Source organism: Acanthaster planci, linkage group LG11 (assembly GCF_054643075.1).
Source record: "Acanthaster planci isolate LZ-2023a linkage group LG11, COTS_SCS, whole genome shotgun sequence".
NCBI lineage: Eukaryota > Metazoa > Echinodermata > Asteroidea > Valvatida > Acanthasteridae > Acanthaster > Acanthaster planci.
In genome coordinates, this window is record NC_141787.1 from 5,527,653 (window position 1) to 5,551,079 (window position 23,427).

General features: G+C 43.3%; 1 protein-coding gene across 1 annotated transcript; it reads left to right on the top strand.

Moving 5' to 3' along the window:
* Positions 1-4,315: 4,315 nt before the first annotated feature.
* LOC147797270 (uncharacterized) lies at positions 4,316-21,315 on the top strand. Its single transcript, XM_087143342.1, has 2 exons — positions 4,316-5,262; positions 18,792-21,315. The coding sequence occupies exon 2, from the start codon at positions 18,809-18,811 to the stop codon at positions 19,454-19,456; it is 648 nt and encodes a 215-aa protein (XP_086999468.1). The 5' UTR covers positions 4,316-5,262; positions 18,792-18,808; the 3' UTR covers positions 19,457-21,315.
* The last annotated feature ends 2,112 nt before the right edge of the window (positions 21,316-23,427 follow it).

Genomic DNA, 23,427 nt, shown 5'->3' on the forward strand with positions numbered 1-23,427 from the left:
TATTTAAAATTCGCAATAACTTGAAAATACTACCGATGTTTTTATTTAGGCCTTAATACATGGCACTTTATTTTCTTTGTTTGGATAAACTGGAGAAGTTGTTTTAAAATGGAAAAGACCGTGGATGTATTTTCTTTCCAATCTGATTGTGTTCATTTTTTTGTAAAAATCCCTTTTTTTGAAATTTGTTTCAAATTTTGTGCGACTGGGTTCGTATAATGCGGTGGTTTAATGTTGTCTAATCCATTTTTAGTTATCAGGTTATCTTCGTGAACTTTATTTGTTTGTGTGTTGTTAAAATTAATTATGATCTTCATCCGCGAAAAGAAATGTCAGAACAATGTTCGACGTCGCCTGCCTCGGAACCCACAGTAAAGTGATTGAGTACGCATGCGCTAGCTCTCAACCAAGTGGTGCACAAGAGAATGGGAGTGAACATACGTAAAGACGCTCTCTTGAGCCCACTTGTTCGCGACGGCGACGGCAGTATTTGTGTACAAGTAAATGAGAAAAATGCGACGGCGACAGCGACATGACATGTCGTCTTTGGAACACCATACAAAAATGAGTCCAAGAAAAATTCATTGCATTGGTCCATCAATCGCACAGCATGTTCATGGTTTCAATCTATCAAATGGATTACCTACCATATTAATTGACTTTTAGTCTCTTTTGAGCCAGGGCCTCCTTCACAAAAAGGCGATTCGTAAATTTTGGAAGGCTATGCATTTGCCATCTCATCATTCAGCTCGCAGGACAGGTAGTATTCAAGGTTCGCTACATGCCATTACTTCTGTCTCTCCGTGAGCCGTGGAGCCTGTTGATCATCAATAATGCAGCCGATTATTAATGCTATGTCCAAGCAGACAGTCAACAATGGGAGGCGACGCTTGAACTGCTGGCGACGCGACGCGCGGACGAGGTGCTGGGTAAACGCTGTAAGCCAGCCAAGCCACGGTTAGGCAAGGAATGAAATTCGCCGCTTCGAGCTGCTGAGATGAATTTCTTCATAATTCACAGCTTTGAATGTAATAATTAATGACAGCCATGAATAAGACAATTTTGTAAAATCATTACCTATGACCCAGGACCCTGACACAGACTCATCGTTTCACAGGTTTTCCATTCTCAAGTGACACAGGCGGTTACGGTGTACTATACTTCAACAGATGCGATCAGAAACCCACTGCCCTCCCTGGAATTCTGCTTCGAAAAAAGACATATTTTAGAGGTATATGGAGGACTGCTCGCAGACGCTGGTGCCAAGATCTCGGTTCCAGTAGTCCTTATACAGCCTCTGAATATAAGACGCATAGAACAGTCGTATAGAGACGGATCGAAGTAGCTTCTTATTCCTTCAATATCCCATGAGGCATTGTATTTCATTTTTCTTTCATAGCACCATGGGTGATATCGTTCAGAAGTTATGTTTTTTTTCTGGTAGAAGCCAAGTAACCCAGAATAAGGCTGGGGAGATATGCCATTCGAAGCCATCGCATAAGTTGTATGCGTGAGATCAGTCTGTGTATGCCTCTTCACTTTGCCTGACAAGCGTATACATCGCAATATTAAATTGGACGTCAAGGTTTAGCACTAGACAAAATGAGTAATTCAACTGCACGTATTTGTCTCCTTGCCCAGATCATAGGTAATAAAAATTGTAATCATGGCTCTGGAGGATTTTTTTCGAAGGGAAGTAAAATCTGACATTCCAACTTGGGAAAGTTCCACGAGTCTCATCTCAAGACTGGCAACAAAACGATAGCGTTATCCCCACACAGTTGTGCAGTGAAATACACGCAGGTGCATGTTGACGACATTGTTGAGCCCTGCAGGGCACATAATCATCTCCTAGTATTTCCTCGCACAGGAAAAAACTATTGAAGGAGCGAAGCACCGGGCCAAGACTGGTGCAACGGCAAACACGAGAGCGCCCTCATTGTGGAAGTTGTCCTTGCCCCTAATTTCCAAAAACGTTCTTGGGGCGGATGGGATTTTTGTCTCCTTTAAAAAAGTAACTCTTAACTTATTCGTGGCGGATTTCTGCGCCACTGGACGTTTCAGTCCAGTTCCTATGGCAACTATAAGGGGAAGGTCTGATACGAGTCACCCGTCGCGTTTTCTTGGAAAATATCCGTGTACACTATTTACACCCGACCGAGCGGCGGCTAATGACGTCAAGGAACAACTTAATCTGCGCTGCCTGAACCGTGAACATGTAAGGGAACGGCGGTGATTTCTATGCAAGCGGCGACAATGAACAACATCTGTTTCATGGCTAAAACTAACTACAGCTTTTCCCGGCCGAATACGTAAACTTTGCATCCGAATTAATGATATGATCATTCAATTTAGAACCACGTAGATGATGATCTAGATCCCAATTCAAAGAGCCAAAAATGATCATTCAACTCGATTTAATGCTGATACAAACTCCCATAAATATAAACGAAATTAATGGCTGACAATTTTGAAAATAAAGTAGAGAGCAACGGTCAGGGAAAAATCGTTCCAACAGGAACGGCCAATAACGAATTTCACGTGCAGTTTTGAGAGTTCGTCCGGGAAAACCTAAATTTAATGGACAGTGTACCAGCAGGATATCTTCAGCAAAATCTAGTGCATACACTTGATGGAATATAAACACAAGGCTTTTACAAATACTTTGCATTTACATTTCATTTCTTTAAACATCCCTTGATTAGGTTCTTGTAAACAATTTTATCTGCTGCAAAGCCAATAGACAATTTGGCGCTCGGGTTTGGTTATTTGCATGTGTTTCTACAGGTCATCTGTTCGTCAATAAGAGCGGGAATCCAGGGCACTCGACAAACACAGCTTGATTTCGCTTACTCAAGTGTGGCGACTGACAAGTAGTTGTTCACGACTCATAATGTATCCAAGTATGCAGTTACAAATTCTAGACAGAGTAGGGAAGTTTGCATGTCACTCAAACTGTTCCGGTAAATAGGCCTAAGATAATTTGGTTTTCTTTTCAACAACAATGTTAGGAGGATGGTGTGAAAAAAAAGTTGCAGAGACCACTTGTGTACGTGTAGACTTAAACAGTAACGTAAGAAAGCAGTTGGACAGGACTTGATGATGTAGCGGTAACATTTCAGGAATGAGAGTGACCCAGATTCCGCATCCCAATCAAGTAAAGCGGTTCCTCGCTGCATAGAGGAAGGGAGAAAAATTAAAGACTCATCTGGCCAGCCGACTTGAACCCCCCGCCAGATTAACCTACAATCGGTGGATAGCGACAAATTCAGTGGCCTATATATAATATCGGGTCCTGCGGCCGTATCACCGATCGGTAGAGCAGCCAACGAGATGAGTTTCACGAAGAGAAGGCACTTACTTCGCGAGGTACTCTATTATATACGGGTGACGCCTTCTTGACTTCGGAATAATTTTGAGCCAAGCCCCCTGAGGCAGTGTGGGCCCAAAAGGGACAACGGGCGTCACCGGTTCTCCATTACTTTGGATAGCAATGTTAGAAAATACAGAAGTGCTCTGCACGGAATGACTGATAATCTTTATTGATCATAACCGCCCCCCCCCGCAAAAAAAGTCTATTTGATTGAGATATTTTCTTCTGACATTGGGGGATTTCTGCTTTAGGAAAATTAGGACCCTGTAAAGATAACCGATTTGTTGTCGGTCGTTTGCGTGTGCTGCTGGTAGCGGTGGTGATGCAATACGCACACTTCAGTGAAAACTGAAATTTAATGGTCCACATAATGTAGTTTCCATGGCATCACTCATTACTATGGGCGTTTCACAATAGTGCGCCTCCAAGAGTTTGCAACGCGTTGGGCAGTCACAATGCGCGGAATCTGTCGACCCAATGCGCGTTTGGAAAGGTTCGACAGAGTTCGCGCGTTGTGATCGGCCAACACGTCGCAAACTCTTGAAGGCGCACGATAATGTGAATCGTATTAATAACAAACATTTTTACTAATAACGAACATCAATATCACTCTTTACTCAACTTCTAAATAAACCGAAATATAATTAACAACAACAAAAAAGGGGGAAAATCATCTAGTTAAATTTAACTTATTTCAATTCAGAAATTTATCATATTATAAGATACAGTGGACAACCGGGGGAGTACTTTATCAGTGAATCTGCTCCTGTGTACACTGCTATACATGCAAACAAACGATGGCGGCAGCGATAAGGAATGCATTAAAATCGAACAAACTTTAGTTATTGCATATTCATGTCTCTTGCGTCCATCACCGCAGCTGCAGCCATGGGTGATGTGCACTGACTATAACGATGCGCAGAACTGTGCCTTCGCGTGAAAGAGGACCGAGCGACTCATTCGCTCTGCGGCCCATACTGCGCGCGATATGGACAGCCCGCGCCTAGCGCCCGAGGCACCACACACAACATCTCGTTCGTTCCACTCATCGCCGCAGTTAGGAGTCCGGTCACGAACCGCGTTTGACGGAATCTCGGGGACCAGGAGAGCGTGATACTGTAGAGTGTGTTGGCTGCATTCCCAAAAGCCCTGGCTGCTTGGGACTTGTACTTGGATCATTATCTTCGACGGAGAGATTGAAAATAGACCGTCAGCGTTGCTCAACACGTGTAGCATGGTCGAGATCTGGAGTGGTGCGTGCGACTACGGAAATCACCTTCACTCGTGGCTCATCTGTGCGACAGAAGCTGCAGCGATCTTCGTTCCTTTCTACTTTTGATATACATGTAGCTAGGCTGATATTAACCGTCTTGTGACCGACTCCGTGACGTTTGGACCAGTTCATACACCCGGATAATTCCTTTATGCTGACCCATCGGCTGACAAGTTGCAGCATCTTTGTTTATGGACCTCTAGGCGGCAGCTACAATGAGGAGGTCGCCCGGGTGACACGGGCGAAAACATGCCAGTATCACCGCATCGCATCGCCAACTAATTGAACAGGGATATGAAAACAAGGCAAAGGAGAAAGCCTATCTTTGCCGGCTATGAAAAAGCTGCAGGCTTAAAAACAAAACAAAATTGTCAGATGTACAAGCGGCACCGAGATCTAAAAGACCTTTCTATACCTACAGTTGTGTACAGTGCTTTTACGATCGCAAAGAGACCCGGAGATAACTGAGGGTCGCTGCGGAAGGGGCACCTCAGGCAACTATTCCTGCTCGAGCCCTCGACAAATCGCTGAAAATTTCCCCGTTGACTGACGCAGTTGGAGTCCACATGTCGCCGTCCTGTGCAACACTCTGTTTGCATCAGCTGCCAGACCTTGGGTAATATTAATCATTGTTTACAATATTCCCCATTTACGTGTAATGTTTTGAAACCCTCAGGAAAAATCATTAGTCACGACAGAGAACGCGTACTTAACATGTGGGTACTCAACGATACAATTTTTAGTTGGTAAAAAGGCAAGGCCTCCTGGTGGACAAACAGTAAGCCACGCACAGTATCGGGGGAACGGGAAAGTGCTGTCTGACTGTTACAAGTCAAATTGTTAAACGTGAAATAGCGTACAAGTGACATGCTGTTGGCATTTTGTACACAGAAGTTCTTTATAAACTCCCGATTATCACTTACCAAACGCCGGGTATACCGTCATCTAACTATATTCGCGCGGCGAAAGTCATAGGGCTGTTCAAGGAAAGGTGTAAATGAATGGGTGTAGCTTTTTGTGTTAGGAACTATGACAAGTTGGTTTTTGTTGATTGAGAGAGAAACCTCTTCGACTACCTACTACCTACCTACTGCCAACTACCTTCGTCCAGGTAGTTTCGACTACATTAAAAAAAAAATACCGTTCCGGCAGGAAACATACAATCATCAATCAAAATGTTAGTGAAGTACACAACATATTCGAAGTCAGTGGGTTAATAAACAGAATAGACGAAAATCTCAACCAACCCCACCTGAAGTAAATTTAAGGACACGGGATTTGTTGTTCAGAGAAAACTCGCACAGAAAATGCACTTAAACGGTAACCAGGCTGCTTTCATTTTGGTTAGCATCATTGTAAACATGCGTCTTAATCATGATGAAGGGGGGAGATAGACCCTGAAAAAAAATGATCAAAGTCCAGGTAGGCCTACACATTGCAAAATTTGTCGGCTGCTTGGGTTATCTATTTCAACCGAACAGTTACCCAATCCAGGCCTATCCAGCTTGGAGACCTGCATCCCCTGAGATGGAGACAAATTGCCCCAGGGGATGATTTAAGATCTCAGTGGGGACAATTTATCTTTCTAATAAAAGCCCCAAAGCAAGTCTTGATCATTCACAGGCCATAATGAGACTGAGGCCGTGTCCGAAAGGGGATTCCATAGCTACGGCTCGGGTCTATTATCTGCGCGTCTGCGAGCATGTCCAATGGAAAGAACACTTGGACCAAGCTTTAGAGATTCGGACTAGTCTGATATCTAATAATCGTGGATATTCTTGGATACACAATCATTTTACATAAAGCGAAACTTCAAATGAATGTTCAAATTATGTTCCTAATCGTAACAATAAATCTTTGACAGTGGCGTTCGTCATAATATGTCCACTGGTCTATGCGAGGGAAAGAATTTATATGATGTGTTGACATATCATCCATGAACTTGTTAACCGCCTCGCATTTAACATTCATCCGATCCGACTACAAACTGTGGTTAATAAACGAAGAGTTTAAGGCAAAATACCGTCTTTGAAGGGTGCCAGTAATATATTGCCACACAATGTGGTACGGTTTCCAAGCTAATAGGTGAGGCTACTGAACTTTTTTTCTCGCATAAAACAAAATCTATGGGGAAATTTAGGCAGTAAATTAAATAACCTTTTAAAATTGAAAAAAAAAAACACACACACACAAACTTTTCCTACAAGAAATAGAAAAAAGGAGGAAAGAAGTATCACCAGGATCACGGGAATCGCACCACAGACATACTCAGTAATTATGATTTCCCCTATCCACTACTCTGCATTAGCCAGCTCAACTGAACTTCATTTTCTCCTTCCTTTATGGCTACACGACCCCCATAATATGCTGAAGCTGTTAAGTAATTCATTTGCCTATAAATAAATCATAAATCGCTGCACTTCACGTTTTTACGGAAGCCCCTTTGTGCAAATTTGAACAATGCAAAAAATTATTGCGAAATAACGTAATAAAATTGCGAAATCATGGTATCATCGTAACGACGTTTGGCCTATTACGGATTGTCCAGGAGAAAGAACAAGTCATCGATTGTTGATGTTGCTCTTTCCGTACTGGAGCACACGCAGGGGTTGCGTTGGAACGAGCTGCTCATGTTGTTAACAAAATAATCCTGAGCGTTCGAACGGCTGGAGTACGACCCGCGGGTCAGCGAGATTACTACTCTGGCTGTACTCCAGGACCCGGGTATAATGCGCACGCATCCTACTCTTGCATAGTTCAAGTTGGCCCTAACGGGCTTCCGTACGTTTTCATGAATGGTTCCTTACCACGTTGAAAGAACCGTTACCGAGTACCAGCTGCAAGGGGCCTATCACAGGCAGCGTTCGAAATTGGCATTTTGCTTTTAAAGCCTAATTTATTAATAGCGGTTGCTAGTCGGATCGGGTGTAGAAATAAAATGCAAGCAACAGCGAATTTGTTTAAACAGTGTCTGATCAAACTGTAACACTCGACATCAAATGTCTTTCGTCGGTGTTGGAAGAAGAAAATGACAGGATTCAGGAACAAACATGACGTTAAACAAACTTTACTCAGCGTAATTAACGAGATGCGTGGTCTGTTTTTGAGCATGGAACCGATGTTTGACAGTGTGTTTAAGAAACGCGTTTGCCTGAGGCATGCTAATGTTTCACGAGGAATATCGTGAATCGGAAAAACGAATTCCTGTAACCTGTTTCACAACCTGCCTGTTTAATAAAAAAATGTGCAAGCAAAATAAAGTTAATTTTAAACCTAAAATGTGAACTGGCGGTATTTATAACTTGAATGATTTGAAGAGGTCATTATTGGCTGTATGATTCTTTGCACTTCTCACCTTATTTGCTTTTGACAATCAAGATATATGCCCCAATAAACACCAGTGGCACAGACTCCATTTTGATTGCTTGTGATTACTTGGGAATGTATCTGAACCTCTGAATTAGAAGAAATAAAAAAGCACCATCAACCCAAAACTGGCCTCTTTAAAAGCAGGTAAGTTATTGATTACTACTAGGTGACATTTTATATTTCATGGCTGGTAGTTGCTTGCTCAGGTCTTGGGAGTACTGATGTTTGACACGCCGCAGGCCAAAACAGATGAAATCTTCCACAGAGATGCATCGGTACAAAAACTGAATGTAAGGACTGGAAGATACAGAGTGAAAATAACTCTGAATTTAGATCGAAACAGGTTGAAAGAGAATTCCTGAGGGAAATCTATTAGAGGAATATCTACTGGAGTGAGGAAAGTTCACTCGAAGCTGTTTTGTCTCTAGCTTCAATCAGAGGGCGTGAATATTCACTCGACTGCAGGACTTTGGGATTAGGGTAAACATGCATACTCAAGACTAGTTTGTACAATATTGTTGATACGCTCCTGACCCTGCAAAGAAAGGCAACGCCAGAAAGTCCTGACCATGGCTTTCAGTACCCACTTGTCATTGGGTACAGCCACAAGTTGCCTCCATTGGCGCGCGTTATATTACATAACACGGTTGCAGCGTATGTGACTACCGACGTGAGCGCCGTGCGCTCTGTATGGACAACTGAATTGAATACGTCGTCCTTTTTCTAGATTCCAACATTGAGGAAGGACACAGAAGGAGTTTGAACTGCCCGGGCTATAACATCTGGCCAATTACCGCTTTCTGGCATGCCTGGTATGTCCGTGGCCACACCCTCTGTTTCCCAACCACAAAATCCCTTTTATATGAAACCCAATGATCGCCATTGCAATTTTTCGCTGGTAATCTGCATCCTTAAAACTGTGTGTACTGAGATAATGGAATTGAATATTCATGCACTTGTTGGTGCTTGGTATGATCTCATGAAACATCAAATTTAATGCTTGCGCAGTTGCTTGTATTACGCCGTGTGCCCTAAATGTACACGTGCAGTGAATGCTCTTAATTAGCGCATTCTTCTGGAGTTATTTGAGGAATAAATTGCCCGTTGTTCACAAGGTCTCGAGTTTTGTTTGAATCATTTTTATTATGGCATTTGCACAAAAGCGTTTTGTACGAGATTTCACGATCACTCCCTGTGACGAAATAGCACATTATTTTTTGTTCCTTATGAACTTTCCAGCAGTAGTCAACATTTTGTTGTTAGCCAAATTCGTACCAAGTCTTTGAAAACTGATGTATCAGAGGGAGGGGAATACAATTACAAACTTTGCACGGATAATGGAACAATGTATCAAAATTAAAAAAGGTTATTCACGATGGCAAAATAGGTCTAATATCAGGGATTTTTCATTATTTCCTGGTCACAGGAACAATTTGTATTTAATTGCAAGCAAAACAATACAACTATTACTAGGATATTACTGGCCTCGCTTGTCCGGCTAAGATGCAGGCAGTACTCGGGCATTTTGGGAATGTTTTCTATTATTCTTCTGACTCAGCGGCGGCGATTATTGAACACTTTGGAGTGCCAGAGTTGCAACTCCTTCTGTGTCCTTCCCCTATGCTCAAATTATGTCAATCCAGGGCCAGTCTGCATTGTCTAGTACCCAGTTTCACTCTATGGAATTCAGCGACAAAGCAATATTTTGACAAAGAACTCAACCACATCCCTGTTGTTTTGCAATCGACGTTTCAGCTACTTGTCAGTTTGTTGAACCGGCGGCTGACGTCACTTGAAGTATTTTGACATGGAATAAGCAATAACTCGAAACCCCCCCCGAAAAAAAGAAAAGGAAAAGAAAAAAAGAAGTGAAAATAGCTTCAGAATGACTACTGGAGCCCGCGTCGAGTGATATGAACACCGAGGAGCCTACTGCAAAGTAAATCTGAAACTGTACCAACACTTATAAAGGAGAGGTTCCATGCGCTGTGACCCCGAATCGACGTAAACTGAATCTCGGCCGAGCCATCGACGAAAGCTGCACGATGTCGAAGTCACCCGTGGCATGCACGTGCACACGGACACGTATAATACTCGATCGGAATCCATTTGCGGATTTCACGCGTTCTTACTTCGGCAACTTATCGATTGCATCCAGAAACAGGGGAGGGCAGGGAGTGAACAGCGGGAACGCGCGCGCTGTGTGCCGAAATATGAGAAAACGGTGGTTGCCGGTAAAGGTTGTTCGTTCGCGGTCGCTTGTGCACTGTCAGTTCGTATCTGGGATGATGGAAGACCCGCATTTCTCTGGACATTGTACCAACATACGACGCGAGGCCAAAAGAAGTGGAGTGCACATTTTGAAAAGCGGAATGCACTTCTGAGCTTGAACGTGTACTTTAAAAACATCAAAGTGTAGCCTATTAAAAAAAAGCTGACGGAGTTTTCTCAAGGGAATGTATATTACAAATCGAAAAGGTATCTTGAACAACCAAATACACTTTAAAAACGGAAAGTATTTTACGTCTTTGCATAAATCTGTACGCCTTTTTCAAGAAGGAATGCAGTTTGAAAAATCGAACACCATGTGTTTGTACAAATCGTATACACAATCCTTACACAGTTCAAACATCCGGTGATTTTCAAATGCGTACATTCGACAACTGAAGTTGCACTCGAATAGATGAACGTGAATATTCAGGTAGTGACATACGTTCGACATCAAAGCAAGCAATCTTTATAACCGTGCTTGCCGGGTCTCAAGCTGAACATCCCAAGTCCGTCCGTATCTGATCAGGACGATGTTCGGTCAATCTCGGGCGCGTCGTGCAGTCAATATTGACAATAAGAAATGGTATATACGCATGGGGGTGCGTATGCGCCTCAGGAAAAGTGGCTTATTAAATCGCAAGCAATGTTGAGTTCACATAAAAATTCCCGCGTGTGCGTCCATAGTACTCTAAACGTACCCGCACAAGATGCTGATACAACCGTCTAGTTTTTCCGAGCCGTACAATGTATCCTGTATACACCAGCACCATTTTAAAAGGCGCTTATTCGCATAAAGAGAAATTGAGACAAGACGAAAAAGCAGTCCCAATCCTCGACAATGAATATGATGTACCATTCCTTTCTTTTTTCCTTGTTTTGAAGTTTTTCAGTGTTTCTGTGGTACATACTTTCATAACCAAAAGCAATATTGACACACAACACGAACCAATATTCAGAGGGGCAAAATAAATTACTAGAAGAAACAAGTCTTTGTGCGCGCTGTCGTAGTTACAGTTTCAGTTGGAATGGCACTTTTCCACACGGGGAACACAATAATAGACACATTAATGTCCATGCATGACAACCTACCACTGTTTCAGGGGACAAGACAATGGGATCCTTACGTTTCAAACACGACGTTTACGCAGCCGCCTCTTTTCCCTAATTCTGTGATGTGCATTATGAATTACCGCTTGACCACTTCATTTGGGCTGAAATGACGGGTTCAGCAAGGGTGCAGCGGCTTCAGCTCAGACTGACAACAATTTTCCTGTGTGAGTACCGTGCCGGATGCCGCGATGCACAGAGGATAGGAAAATAAATCTGATGTAGAGAAAATACATCTCGCCTTTAAAACATACCTGCATTTGCGCTTTGGTGTTCTTCAAACAGTGATCACCTCTTCAGCGAGTTAAGACTGCAAAGGTCAGTGCACTTCCCAAAGCATTAAACTGAATGGATACACACTGCGCCTTAACAAAGGCCCTGAGATATTCGTTCATTAAAGTCGCTGACCGTTTCATAGTTTGAACTCTTCCTCCCATTTTGACCACAGATTTCAAACACCCCATAACTTCTAATTTGCCGCTGTAAAGCGGAGGTGAGTTATGGTCATAATGTATCACGCAGGTGGAAGAATATTCATTAAAATGCACGATCCACTCGTGAATGCATTCAGTGTCACCTGCGTAAACATACTCAGTACTGGGGCACGGTAATCAAAATTTGAAGGCTGATCCCCTTTAATTCCGCTCGCCAGTCATTCAATACCCCTTCGGACACTCCCCTGGAATGGAAAAAAGTTGCACCCCCTTACAATATCCACCTGCCCCACAGCGCACCAGTGGAGATACCTCGCCGGGTCCTGGCTGGTCGATAGCCCAGGCCGAACCATGCCGCATACAACGTAGCACGTCTCTACAAGCCGAGGTGTGAAAGACGTACCGACAATAACTACCGCCGATCGAATTTTCCTGGGAGGCTCTGTTGATATCTCACGCCGTCTTTTCTCTCTCCCTATTCTACCCATGTGTTTGTATTCTAAAGAAAATTGAATAAAAAGAAGGTCAGGTCTGAAGCAAGCAATTTCTGGCCTCGGATGGTTTGAGGATAAACCTGGCGATGATAACTGTATGCAACAAGGGATATGCATATTTAATTTCTACAACAGAAGATTACCATTTCCCGCAGTAAACAAAATCAAATCGTCAGAAATGTTTCAGTATTCTTATGAAGGTCAATCTACTCCGGTAATATCATGACTAAACAATTGAAAAAAGTCTGACGAGACGAAATGTACTATCACACAAACCAAACATAATTTGATTGAACCAAATATATTCCGCAATCATGACAAGACGTACCCCGAGGACAGGCTGACGACCACTGCTCTGCGCGGCCACGCCCGTTGCCTTATATAGGCCTAAGCCGAGAGCCCTAATCTTGCTAAATCAAAGTCTGCACTGGTATAGGCTAAATAGTTTACGTAACAATATTTGGTCTAGTCTTCCTTTTTAAAAGTTATACAATTGGCGTGTAAAGCATATTTCTCAGAAAAAAATGTAACTTATAAGTTTACTCGTCATCATGATCTACGTGTGAAAGTTTTCTCCCATCCACTTTCGAAACAGCAGTATTTGGTGCCCCTTGTCTATGGACATTTACAGCGGCAACTGGTCCAACCAAAGACCGACTCACGTGACAGCATTACGTCACTCTGAGAAGTACATTTGCCAGCGCTTTACGATCACCGTAGCGATATTTCCACGTGACGCAGAGCACACATCTCTGACGTCATTATTTTTCCCACACAGAAACCACGAATCTAATTCTCAGGCCTGTGAATAGATTGGTATTTGCTTAGCAGGGGAAAGAGCCTCACGTCATCTAATTTAAAACAGCGTTACCCTTCCATACAAGTCAATATCTAAATGCTAGGCTACAAGTTAATCCACTGTTTTGTTTTGTTGTTGTTGTTGTTGTTTTTGTCCTAGCACTGGAAACCGAGATGACTAATTCGCTGTGCTATCTCTCCTGAAGATGGGTGCAGTTTTTACAAATGACGTTCTCATGGGTACGGTTTATACTGCTCCCTCAGTTGAAACGTGGAGCAGTAATTCTCTACTTTATACTGATAATACTCGTTAAGTTTATGCTTTTCAGCTCTTTTCATTCTTCCATGATCGATGCGTCTGGCCTTGTTGCTTTTTTTATTTAGGTCACTGTAGCCAGCAAGCGGTTTGTAGCTGCTTTTGTATTAAAAAAAACCAAACAATCAAACTAAAGAAAGATATAGACTTTAGAAGATGGCATGGGCCTTACCACTGGGGGAAATTTTCGCCACTAACGAGCATATTTGTCAAACACGTTCGCACATACGAACAGACAAAACACCCCATCAATCGTTGCAACATGCCTGGCGCCTATTGTTGCATTGCACGGAAACTGAATTAGATTCTAAAAATGTGACAAAGATCGCCATTTGAACGTGCACTTTGCGATTGCCGTAAACAGACAAAAGGATGCAAGCCGGCGACATTTTATGAGTACTGGCTTCACCGGAGCTCCGTGCATGCATAATTACTGAGAGTATATGAGATGAATATCATTTACGAGATCAATGAACATTGATGATATCGATTGAGACCACGGGTCAACCTTTCACAAGGGGGGTCAGGTTGGTGTTGCGTTTCTTTCCTCGCCTTCCGCCTCTGGGGCCGTGGTTCGAATCCAGCTCGGTCCACATGTGGATTGGGTTTTCAGCAACCTGAAAACATTTTCCCGGGATTTTCCTCCCACCTCTAAAACTGAACATCTCTTCATAGTTTTCTTCACTCATTACCATCCTGTAATAGGCGCTAAATGCGCTGTTGGGTGAACAGATATGAGTAAATAAATAAATCATTTCTACCTAAAAAGCGCCAAATCTTCCATGTAAAATATCGATTTTTTCATTATTTTAACTCTTGGCTATTCTGTTGGAAGTACACTTGGGACGCAAAGGTTGGATTTTATGTGGTACATAGCGAAGTATCTGGTGACGGTATCGTTTTATTTCAAACAGAAGGACCGGTTGCATAAACTGTATCATATACAATTAAATTGTCATACCAAAAATAACGAGGAAATGGCAATCGTGGGACGATTTCATATTCTATAATTCTCAAAGCCCCTAAATTGGTCGTCACCTCTCAGAAAGGCCATATTGGAGTGTTTAACAAGAGAAATTTACCAATTTCTTTCGACGGGGGGAGGGGGCTCTGGTTCTGTCCTTGGATCATGGAGAGCATTGCGTTCGCAATGACCTCGTTCAGCGCACGAGATGTCATCTGCCCAAAACTACACCTTGTCAATGTGAGCGCGCGTGTAGTGTATGCAGCATTATGTTAAATCATTTTTTTTTCACCGGGAGTATGGTAACTCAAACGGCACTGATGTGGACGGAGGCTGGGAACCTAAGCTTGCAGGATTTCAATCATATTACCTGGCAGAAGTTGTGAAATGATTCCTGTCGGATCTCTTGTCAAACCTCTCTGTTGCGGATTTGTCTCAGTCCAAGATCGTCGCACGAGCAGCGGCAAGGCTTCAAGCAGATATATACTGTGACGGAAGACGACGCAGTAGACTATAAAATGATATGCTATGATTCGTGCTTAACGCCTGCACTCACCCCCCCCCCCCGAGACATCCTGACTTCTTTATTATGATGTAGGTCTATGTTACGGGGAACTGAACCTGCACAGGGCGTTCTCAGAGGTTTGATGAAAAACATCATGTTATATCAACACTTCTGTGCACAGTGCCAACTGCAGGCCTAACTGGTTCATACAGCCAAAAGGGTAGATATACGGTGTCCGACCAAATTTGGTGACTGAGTTTATACACTCGCAGGACGCTATAAGCCTCACTAACAGTGGCGTAAATCTATGTTGGAAATCTGTAATGTGTATCAAATTCATGCAGAATCTTCCATCAGCCTAATGTTATATTGATGGCTTTTAAAATTGCTTTCCCTTTTTAGTGATACTGCAAACATTCTAGTCGTTGGGAAATCCTGAAAAGTCTTCAAAATCCATTGTATATTTTTTTGCCCATGACAAAAAGCGTCGGGGGATGATTCAATAGCCCATCCCCACCTCAAAATGTGAGGGGATAATATATACTCCCACCCCCCGGGATTTATGCCCATGCCCACTAAACCAATTATGAAAAAAAGTAGATTAAAAAGCAAGCGGCAAGCTAAACTGAATCGTTATTAAACGAAACTAAAAGGAAGTTTATAAGCATGTTGCCTGCCATAATCTCATTTCCTCGTATCATTGGTTTTCCCTCCTTTTATTCTATATACTGCAGTCCCGTATACAGTCAATGTGACTCTTCACAACTGCGTCATTAAACGCACGTTTCATTGGTAACGTGTACGTACGTAATCTCATGTTTTCTTATCGACGCATGCATGTTGGGATATGTAGATGCATATTTTATTTCTTTCTAATCAAATCCTTTGTTTATAAAATGTCCTTCTGTCAACAATGCAGGCGGACAACTGGTACCAATGGCCGGGTTCATCATTAACTTTAAAAGAAAATTAATGACAATCTTCACTGTGCATCCATCACACCATGAAAAGAACAGCTCATTTACGAACAGCCACGCAAGTTACTGTTATTATGCCCCGACCGCATCTACCATGTGTTGAGCCGTTCGAGGTTTCCATTAATTGCATTACGGCTGCAATCAAATATCAAAGTAATTATTCACTGATCAGCTGCGTGGCTAGCACAACGTGCCCTTTTGCGAGCCTGCGGCAAGCTTTAGCACGCCACAAAGACACCAAAGGCCAAATACTGGAATAAGGGTAATATGGAATTGACTCTCCTCTTCGACAAACATTTCCACTCTAATCTGCGCTAAGCATGTCAAGATCTGTTTAATTTCCTTTATTATCTACTCCAACAAGCCAGAGCGCTATTGGGTCTATAAGACACTGCAGTTAAAACGCCACAGGGCACATTCGCACATACCGGGCGCGCAGATTTTCTCCGTTGTCAAAGACGTCAACCACTTGGCATTTTGGCGTTCGCGAGATTATTTCCATAAATAGAACATTCCCTGCTACTGGTCATTAATTCCCTTGTGTCACCTTTAAGTTGCCTTTGGCTCTGCCTGCATTCGCTGCAACTTTACGCGCATTTACTACTCAACGAGTTCCAGAGAGACTTTATCTTTCAATATTCATGGAATGTTCTTTTCGTTCGTCAAATTCAAGGGCTCTTTATATAAATGTGTTTCTAAAAGGTACTCCTCCGCAAGTACTTCAGCTAAAGGCAAGTTTGGGGACGACCGTCAACCACTGGTCGTTTTTACCTGGTGCTCAGCTTATATTGTGCAAAGATTATCAGGGAAAATTGACCAGAGGTCAACAAATGGACGTCGCTCGAACTTGCTCTCATCCGAAAATTTAGTTTCAAGCTCTGCGGAAAAAAGCGGTCATTATTAATTTGCTGCATATATGTCCTTTACCATCAACGCATTGGCTTGAAGGTATGGACGCGTTGTTTGTGGCAATGTCACATCTTGTGTGTGTGTTTGGGGGGCTATTTACCATGAAAAAGAGCAATACAATTAATTGGAATTATGCTCATCGATCCCTTTTGGGCATTTGTAATCTTCGGGACCCCTTTCCTATGTAGAAGGAAGAACTAGATTTCAGGTGTTAGACCCACCTAACCAGATGACAATGACATTATTTCGTCAAACTCCAGGGTTAATTTTGTAGAAAGAGGGCAGGGTTTGATTTTTGAGGGAAATTATGGGGGTAGAAACGATGACATCGACACAGACCGTGCACGCATGCATCCCCTAAAATAAAAAAAATGGCGATAATGTCAAAACGTGCTTGGTAGATTCTCTCTGACTGGTAACAGAAACGTTTCATTAGAAAGCCGATCTCTGAGTGGTTGACATGAGCCAATAGGGAAGTAAGATTATTGAAAATAACAGCCAGACCGTGTGCGCATGCGTCCACATAGTGATAATGTAAAACATGCTTGGTAGAGTGTCACTGATTGGTTACTGGAAAGTGGATCTCTGATTAGTTTAAAACATGGGAAAGGCAGCAGATTAGGAAGTTAAAGTATTGAAGAGAACAGCCACACAAACATTTACGTTGATAGACATCGGTAAGACAGTCGCATTTTTTCTCCTGATTTAATTTTCCAAATGTAACCCAATGCCAATCAAGAGACATTGCCCGAATAACACTCTTTGGGGGGTGACCTTTATTAGTAAAAGTAACAACAAACAGGGGAGTCCCGAAGTCCCCCCCCCCTTTTCGCCCGATTTTAAAATCTCTGTTCACGCAATACTGAGTAAGTATACCTTCCAGATGCAGGTGACATGGTGGAAAGGATGAGATTACTGCTCACCTGTGCTGCATTCCGCATAATGTCACTATAAAGTGCGTTAAATGTCAAATAAACGAGAATGCATTCACACCCTAATCCAGCAGCATTTCGAGCAGGTGACGAGGAGAAACGCGTCCTAAAACAGCCGCTAAAACTGTGTCCTTGCCAGCATTAATTCTTAATGAGAAAAAATTATGCATAACATCTGACGCTAAATTTATTTCGACACCTGAACGTTACTTGTGAACAATGAGCGTGATTACTTAGTATAAGTACGGCAAACGTGCTACTTTCGTTACATCACAGGGTCTAAGCTGCACCAAATTTCCTGCCATTTTCTTCTTCCAACACACGTGCCGGTAAAATCAATGTAAACGCGGTTGGAATTCTTGTTTTGGGGTATAGTCTGGTGCTGTAGTCAAATATCCTTCGCGAAGTGGGTTTCCAAGGTTTCCCGTTATTCCCGGCTGTCGGAAGCCCATTAATTTGCCTGTGAGGTGATATACCGTGTTGGATTCCCCGGAGCTTGCTGCCGCTCACCCTCTCCTCCCCTCGTCTGCAATGTTTTGTCAGATGACAAGGCCGCGTAGGCATGGTAGGCGCCATTCATAGCTGTGGCGAACACTTATGTTGTTAGCACATGGTGTTCATGTGCTTTTAGATAGCAATTGGCGCGCGACAGTCCACATCACTTTGCGGGTACACCGTATTACAACCCTAGGCAGAAATTAAGACCGATCAGGTCTTAACATTATCATTGCTTGCTTAGCCCTGTTCATTGTAGATCGTCAGGTTTCTACCTTGTAGTAGCCTGGAAATTATTCGAATTGTTTCTCGGGAGTATTGCCTAAGGTTCCCTGCAAAAGAAATAAACAAGGCTGTGTATGCCCGCAATAGGGAGTAATATTTAATTTGAATACATTTTTTCAATATGAGCCTGTAGGCAGACAAAACTAGTCTTGGGGGCTTACTTTAACCACGCCATCAAACAAACACAATGACAGTCGTCCTCTTCAGCAACTGCACTCATACGACATAAAAAGCAACAGAAAATGCAGATATGTTAAGTGTTTAACTCCTTGTTTTGCTCTTGACGTAGACACGAGCCAGGAAGCAATGCGGTGTGCGTCTGGTGCTAGTTACGCCATCGCTTTCAGGATGGCTCTTCTCAGTCTGGTGTGGCTTACTCAAGTGCCTGCACGTACCCCGGCTACAGACGTGGCCTCCTCTTCCCCATCACCATCTCCCGCTTCACCACCACCGCCATCATCACCAACACCGCCGTCCTCATCGTCTTCTTTAACAACCCCACCAGCAGAGCCAACACAACACTCCAAATCGTCGTCTTCACCGCCTTCTAAATCCGCGCAATCTTCGGATACTGCCCGTGGCCCCTTGCCCTCTGCAAGTGGGAATGGGGAGGGCGCGAAATCATCACCGCCGCTTCGAACTCCGCCGCCAAGGACGGCAATGACAACAACGCCCGGACCGCGAAGTGTTTTCACAACCGGCGGACAAACGGTGGCCGACCGCGCCGGAACCGGGAAAGGCCTTGTTTATCATGGCAGCTCCAGGTCCCCCGAGGCAGGGGAAACGCACTTGCAAGTGAGCTCGTCAGCCCCCGCGAACGTGTGCGACTCGAGGTGTAATGACGTCATGGCTCGGAAGCAAGGCATATGTGGCTGCAACTCCAAAATGGCCGGAAAGCCGGTTGTAAAATCCGGCCTCAGAAGAAGTGCATTACACAGGCCAGTTTTGAAATGAACTGAGTATCCAATTCAAACTGTTGATAGTGCGGTACACATTTTCATACTAAGAGAAACTATATACAGAAAGATAGCTAAGCAATATTTTCTTACCCTCGACCTCGTTGTAGATACCAGCAAAGGCTTCCCAACAAGAAGAGTGTGACACGGCGCCCTGCGATGAAAATTCCGCCCATCTCTTGTAGGCCTAGGCCTTCATAATCCACTTTGGGAATGCTCGACTGACGATATCCAAGGCCAAGCAGTTTAACGGTCCAGGGTACATTACCGCCTGCAGCACTTCGCGTAATCATACCTTCTACCATGGAACGCATTTGTGTAAGTAACCTAGCAGTCATGCAATGTTTATTCGACTATTCCATCCTGAACTTCTGACGTTTGGTGCAGAAACGCTTAAGACCGGGATTCCTTGATGTTTGCTATAGCACAGCTTCCTTAGCTGAACAGTTTTGACCGTAAAGTCACAGTCGACCAACAACAGTTCCGCCATGTTGATTCAAGCCAGCTTTCACGCAGCGAATGGCGAGCCATGTACAAGTGGCATCTCGCATTCTTGCAATGAAAGAAAACAATGAGCCCCGACTAGAATGCAAAGATTGTGCACAACATTCGATTTAGTACAGTGTCGTCTGCGTAACATGCGTTTCACATGCAATTCTATGGGCAGCTGCCCAAATCGGGCGCCTATTGGCTTAGTAGTGGTGACGCAAAAAACTTTTCTGATGCAGTCATTGGCTGATTTTAACCGAGTTGGATGCAGTACACCAGTTTCTGCAAGATTGGATGTAGTACACTAGTTCCTGGAAGACTGATCGTTTGATAGCTGGAATAAGGGAAATATTATGAGGGCCATAAAATATGACTGCTTTTTATCTTTTTCTTGTCAACACCAAATAAGGCACAGGGCAAAAACCTTACCATTACAAGAACTTTGTAAACAAAACCTACATTAATCATTAAGATAGAGTGTCAATCGCCAGTGTGTAAGAAGCGCACATTTGATATGTATGGTATGGCTTACACATTTCCACAGTTCACATCTTAAAAATAATGTGTTCACATGTGCACATCTTCAAAAACCAGAGCACTGACGGAGTGAGTGCCAAAAAAGAGTCTTGAAATGCATCACTTTGATTACAGCACTAGGATTGTACTTGCAAGTTCAAGGAACCAAAATTCAAAACTCAGGTCTAATTCAGCCGTCCACAGAGTGAGGAATTTTAGAATCTTTTAGAGTTCTTATTGGTCTGGACATCATTGGTGTTAAATAGCGTGATCTTTAATTCATTACCAGAATTCAAGGCATGGGAGAAAACACCATCATATATGCACAATGCTACCGAAATCACCCGTAACCGATGGGCCTTCTGACACTTACCACGAACCTAGAATCGTCCACAGACAATGGCGGTTCAGAACTAAATTTGTGGAGGTTAATTTTACTTCTGCAAACATTTTTAAACTGCCTTATATAAATATATTTTAACAAGTCGCCCCCCTTAAGGGTTGGCCCCTATTTGCCCCCTGGATCGGCGAGTGTCTACAGAAGACACAGCATACGCGTAAAACCCATTGGGGCTGATAGTTCTTTACTCGTATTTGAAAAAAAACACCCGGTTTAAGGGAGATGCACAGATCTTGCTGGCCAAACGTATGTAAGACGGTGTAGAGAATCTGCAGCCGAATTTGCTTCTCTGACTTCGACAGTTCTTTGAGTTTTGGAAGTATGGTTTTGTGCGTTTGAAACTAGCAATTGTAAAACGTATTGTGTATATAAATGCATTGCCTGCCGAAGGGTTTGTTACGGGATTTTGAGACAAACGCCAGTGACTTAATAAAAAAGTATACATAAAATAAGCCGAATGTTTACCAGAATAATATCAACGCTTTTGAAAAATATGTTCTTTTAAGAGATCAATCCTTCGAGGATATCCCACCATGTTCATTGAAAGACGGACCTCAGGGCACAGCAATAATACGGATGAAATGTATTTCAAACCGAGCATTCCTATTGTGCCCGAAAAGGTATCCAAACATTAGGAAGTAGGGAGAAGATAGCGTGTAAACACTCCACTAAGAGGTAGGGGCGTACGCGTTTCTCCTGCATTGTTTTGACAGTCAAGCCGCGGCGACGCGAAATCATTTATGAGACGAAGGAAAGGGGGTAACGCTCTCACAGGAGAAAGAGATCCATTCAAGGCGGGGGGGGGGGAGAGTGTTTGGGAGAAGCACACACTCGATAGTCTCAGAATAGCTGCTGTAATATCAGCTTTCACGTTGACTTGTTAATCCGTTATTTGGAAAAACGCACAAACTGCAAATGTACAGCAAACTATTTGTTTTGTTGGAACCAAATGAGTAGACTTGATTCCGAGTCATCGACACATGGACATGGGTCAGGGGCGGTTCCTCCTTGAAACCCTGCGCTGGTCGAGCCTAAAAAGGAGATCGGTCAATGACTTGATTTCATGTCTACAGTGTACCGAGTGTCCGTCAACGTCTTCTGAAATCTATGTTAAGAACGTCAAAGCTACATCGAATGCCCTTCCGGCAAAGGTCCGTATCGTCACAGAACGATGGAAAATTATAGACTAATAGTTTTCGCTGTGCCACGAGCACCGCTAGAGGGGGGTGTCACACCCCCATTGGTTAGTTTGTCGGCAAAACCATGGTCTGTCGGCAAAATAAAAAAAAACGGAGAATGAAGATGAAAAGAAGGGGATACAGTACTTTCGTTTTGCGTGACGGTCCGTCGGCAAGTTTCATGTGGCACCCCCCCATTCAAAATGATAACGACGCCCGTGCGCTGTGCACATCACCATACCATAAGAAAGTTTTCCGAAGGTTTTCTGTTGTTCTTACACTCGTGGCCAGTATTAATAATTGATAGCTGTCTGATTAGCCTTAAAATAATCGATCATGCGTTGCTTACAGTTTAAACCGTTCGCGGTTCTTGTCGGCTGATCGAAGCCATTGCATGCGAGAAAAAAATTATAAGAAAAATTCCATAGACACAGCCCTGGTAAATGTCAAGACTGTCTCCAGATATTGAAATGTACCCATTACATGTTGTCACAAGGCCTAACATGAAAATATCTGACTGACAGACAAGACTATACATAATGCGAGCGTAAAGCAGACATGCTGTGCATTATTCAGAGGTCCGTATGAGTCTGTTTTCATAGCGTGTCGATGGCCCTGCCTCATGCAGCTGGTATCACGGTACACGTATTATAACTTATGAGCAGAATGAACGGAAATTAAAACAGACGACCTCGCAGCTTGTGATTACAGAATATGGATGGTTGGAAGGGGAAAAAAAAGACTAGTATCGGAAGAGGCTGGGCGGACAAAGACTAATGGTGCCATTTGTTGTGGCGTGGAGGTGGGAATCTATCAAGAACCATCCTGTCTGTATCGGTTGAACATTTCTCTCGGTCGCATTTCTCTGATGACTGTAAACTAATATTACTAAGGGAATAAATAGGTGCTTGGCAGGTCTTAAACGTGTGTTTAAGACCGGCTCAGGAGAATGGACACGACTAATGCCTCAGCCGCAGGCGAGGGCGTTATCAGCGGTCTGTCTCCTGAGGTAGTTTTACCGGCCAAGCACATATTTATTTACATTCACAAATAACCTTTTTAGTCAGTGTCAAAAGAAGTCAATTTATGATACACGATTTTGCTCTAGATTTTCTTTTCATTTTCCCGAACACCCCCGTCCATTTTATGGTATATTCCTGGTGCAAGTTGTCCAAAAGAATCTCCTTATATGGACTTGGCGCCTACGTGGCGAGCCACGTGCACACAGACTCCTGACCAATCAGAATCGATGAAACTGTCTCGTATCCAGGTGCCAGCGCGTGATTTAAGCCTGGTTTCCATATGGTCGTAATGAACGCCTACGGCACGCAAGACCTTAAGACGCAGACAGTCGTGGAAGAGACTCTGCGTGACGTCATTCTACGA

Coding starts and splice junctions, on each gene's coding strand:
- LOC147797270 (XM_087143342.1), top strand. CDS start 18,809: ATGCGGTGTGCGTCTGGTGCTAGTTACGCCATCGCTTTCAGGATGGCT.